The 4,091-nt window shown below is 50.9% G+C and overlaps 1 protein-coding gene across 1 annotated transcript; it reads left to right on the top strand.

Moving 5' to 3' along the window:
* Positions 1-287: 287 nt before the first annotated feature.
* On the top strand, positions 288-3,575 carry F4822DRAFT_442592 (FabD/lysophospholipase-like protein; the record flags this gene model as incomplete). The annotated part of the gene is made up of 6 exons (XM_051463009.1): positions 288-1,329; positions 1,403-1,981; positions 2,029-2,445; positions 2,498-2,540; positions 2,604-2,630; positions 2,714-3,575. The coding sequence occupies 6 exons, from the start codon at positions 288-290 to the stop codon at positions 3,573-3,575; spliced, it is 2,970 nt and encodes a 989-aa protein (XP_051308290.1).
* Positions 3,576-4,091: the final 516 nt, after the last annotated feature.

Below are 4,091 nucleotides of genomic sequence, written 5' to 3'. Positions count from 1 at the left end.
TCAGCCTTAAAATGTAGTACAGATCCCAAAACTCGGCATAACCCTAATATGTGACACTACAATGTCGGTTAAGAGAACTTGAACCGGGCCCTTCACCAACCTTCGAGCATGTCCCATATTGTTGTCTAGGGCCTCGGAGCGTATTTCAGCGCCCTGATACTAGAACAAGAACGGCTAGTAAACTATATCATAGGCTTTCCATCGTTATAAATAATGTCATTCCTTTGGGCTGTTTTTTCTTTTTTTTGTTGTTGTTTTTAGATCCATTCAATCAATGATTAACCACTATGAAGAAATGCAACCATACCTTCTGGCTGGGCCTTTCGCCCCAAGACCACAGCACCGATATCGTGCTCTCGAATCGGGTCCGGCATGTCTTTCATCATATCCCGGACCACGATGTGGAGTACCCGCGGTTCCTTGTGGTAGTTGGGAACGATACGAAGACGGCGGCGTTAAGGGAGCTTTTCGGTGTGAAGAGGGCGGGAAAACGCAATGTCACCTTGGGCCTTGGCGAACTTCATTTGCACCTCGACTCATCCAGCGTTTTCTACCATGAGCCGCTGCTCATCGCGGAGGGCGACGCCTCGAAGCCGCTCCATGCGAAAATTCCCACTGACCCATGCCACGAACTCACGAGGCGAACGATCCGACCGTTACCTCACCAATCTGATCTGACGCAGATTGCTAGCGGCCTCTATTCCCGCTTTCTCTACCCGTTTGCAGATGTCTTTTGTTTCTTTTCCGAGGACTTGGGCGGGCTGGAGCAGGTAGCATGCTATCTTGCTGTGTGGCTAGAGCAGGCCTACGAGTCGAGGATCTCTACCGGTACGAAGCCGAGGGTCGTCGTCGTAGCTGAGACAATACCGGGAGGAGGGAGGGGCGAGCGGCAAGCTCGAAAGAATTTCCTACGGCTGGTGCGGCAGAAGACAAGGAAGAAGATTTCAGACCATTTCTTGTCCATTGAAATCATTGCGCTCTCTCCGCGTGGCCCACTCTCTCTCTCAGCCCGCCACAGACTCTTGAAAGAGCGTCTCATGAACAGCTTAGACCAAGCACGTCAGTGCAGGATAGATGCACAGTTCCTTTTCTCGACCGCCCATCTCGCCGTCTTCCTCAACAGCGCTATCGAACACTTCGCAGATGCCACCGACGAGCCGTTTAGCTTGGTATGGGCCTCCAGATTGCACAATCCGGTAGCAGACAATCTAGAGCAGCATATATCCACATTCCTGGCCCAGATCAAAACGTCGGAAGAGCTAACAAAATTCGGAGCGCCCATCATCGCTTCGAGCCTACTCATGGACAACTACCCACCCGATGCTCCCTGTACGTTATTATCGTCCCGTCCCGCATCGGGGCATGTGCACACCCAAGTTACAAGTTTAATCTAATGTAATAGTCTTCCCTCCTAGTACGGTATTCCAGGTTTTATATGAGGATATACTAAGCAAGGTAAGCGCAGGCAGGGTAATATGCTTTGATCAATCTAAAGATTTCCTTCTTCGAAGCGGGTTGGTTGCTATGGTAAGAAAGAATTTTGAAGAGTTTGCTAGAGTATCTAGTCAAGGGAAACTCCCCTCGGCTACTATACATCGCAACAACCTCCGCCACCACCAAGAACGATGGCGTAGTGTAAAAAGTAGCAGCACTTGTCTTTCGTGTCTCCGGCGCAGCCCTCAGTTTCGCCTAGAGTGCGGACACGTCGTGTGCGAAAACTGCGCGGTAGTATTTGGCGAACCTGATGTAGACGATCCCTGGGTCTATACAGTGACACAATGTTTCCTATGCCAAACGGCGATGCCGAGACCGGTAGTCATCCGGACGCACCCGCCTACTGCGGGAGCTGGCGTTCTCTGTATCGACGGCGGAGGTGTCCGTGGCATCGCAGCGCTTAAATTCTTGGAAAGGATCAACGCTCGTATCGGATTGCCTATCCCGCTCCAAAGATTCATCAAGGTCGCTCTGGGAGTGAGTTCAGGTACGTATCGACCGACCTTGCCATTTTTTGACATTAACTCTCCCCAGGGGGCCTCATTGTCGCCGATCTTTTCTTGAACGGCTCTCCCGTGGAACAGTCCACGGAAAGATTCAAGCTGCTGGCCAAGACGACGTTCCAACGTCGTGGGACCACAAACGTTTCACTCCTGCCTCGCTTTGTGAGACGTTCCATCGTCTCCTTCGCCGGTGCGTTTCATCCTCTTCCAACTATCGTTCGCTCCATCGAACTTCTCCTATCCTACCTGGCTGACGGATTATATCCGTCCCACCATATTGAAAACGCACTAAAGCAGGTGTTTGGCGCCGAGAGGGGCATCTTGGACTATTCCCACGCGACCAGCACGGGGACTCGGGTCGCGCTGCCCGTAGCGACCGTCGACACGAAGCCGTCGTGTCGCCTCTTTACGAACTATAATGGCGTAGGCGAGCGCAAGAAAGGCCAAGGTATAACAAATAAATGCTCGATACGCGGAGTCGTAGCTAACGTAGGCCGTAGACCACGTCATGAATTCAAGTGGGAAGATGCTCTTATGGGAAATGTAAGTAAAGAAGTTGGAAATGGGTGCGCGGTCGACATTGAGCAACTGGTTAACGAAGCCTAGCGCGAGAGCGGCGTCTGCTGCGCCAGGGTATGAGGAACACTTTACTATGTTTACCTACCTAGGTAGGTACCTAAGGTACGCCAATTTCTGATGCGCATTTCCTGTACCAGGTATTTCTCGCCGAAACATGTCGATGGCGCCGGCACCTTTCAAGATGCTGGTCCGCTCGAGAACAACCCGCTGATTTCAGCGCTGTCCGAGGCGGCCGCCTTATTTCCCCTGGTCGAAGAGCCTGACTTTGTCGTGTCTCTGGGTACTGGGGAGCCGGAGCCGACCAGCAACTTTCCCACCACCGCTTCACGCAACGTCTGGAAGAATGGCGCATTCCCGAGGCTATGCCGGCTGTTCTGGGAGAAGATGCGAGATAAGAAGGTAAGTGAGGCCTTCCGGGCCTACCCTCGATACCACCGGCTCAACATCCAATTCGACGGCGACGAGCCGAGGCTGGATGATCCGGGCAGCATCCCAGAGATAGAAGCCAAAGTGCAGGATGACAAGACGCTCTCACAAACGATTGACACGATAGCGAGATGCTTCATAGCCTCGCTCTTCTACTTCGAGCTGGACGCCGTCCCGGAACGCGTCGGGGGGAGGTACGTAGGGACCGGCCACGTAGTATGTTCTCTGCGGCGTAACGACCCAGCATTCCGCGAATTATTTGACCGGCTTTCGAGCCAGTCAGCCCGGCTATGGATAGATGGGAATGTGGTGGCTACAATTGATAACTCTTGCCTCGGGAGCGATGGCAATTTTCGAAAACGGGTCGACTTAAACACCGAGGGTCGATTTGTAATATCCCTACAGCAAGAGCAAAACTCCTCCGAACCGTGTAATATTAGTGGGTCGCCGTTTGTGATAGAGAAACTCGTATTGCAGCAAGGCCTCAATGCTGTTTTTGGCCGACCTGATCATCGGAAAAGGAAGAGGTTCGACTGCCTTGGATCTAGAACGAAGCGACGTAAACTGTGGTAATCTATTAGTAGCAATCCCGGACTTGTTTTTCTTTTTTTTCTCTTTTCTGTTTTTTTCTATTTTTGGTATCATGTGGTTTAATTATGTATTTATTCTCATTATAATCAATACCTAGGTATCCCATGCTATGGCTTCAATACCTACCTAGGTATGTACTTAGGCATGTACGCACCCGATGGCGTCGGTGACCGTAATCCCTTCCTTCGGGGGTCGGCTATGAGTATTTGCCGATGCAGCTAGGCATCACGCCTTGTTTGGTCTTGGCCTTCGCTTATGGTGATATAGAAATGAGGGGAGTGTAAAGAATATCTGGGCAGTAGGAAAGATTATACTGTATTGTACATACTTCTTAGGCCAGGATTATGCCTTGATGATCTACTCCAGTAATCCGGGGTTTTGGCTTATTCCGATTACGAAGGGAGAAAAGGTGGATGGTGGGCAAGCCGAGGTTTGGTTTATAAAATATATTACTATACGTCTGCATGCATTGTCTAAATCTATTGCATTCCTATACTC

Source organism: Hypoxylon trugodes (assembly GCF_022578975.1).
Source record: "Hypoxylon trugodes strain CBS 135444 unplaced genomic scaffold F4822scaffold_36, whole genome shotgun sequence".
NCBI classification, from domain to species: domain Eukaryota; kingdom Fungi; phylum Ascomycota; class Sordariomycetes; order Xylariales; family Hypoxylaceae; genus Hypoxylon; species Hypoxylon trugodes.
The sequence above is the reverse complement of the archived record's forward strand: the minus strand, read 5'-3'. Positions and strand labels throughout refer to the sequence as shown.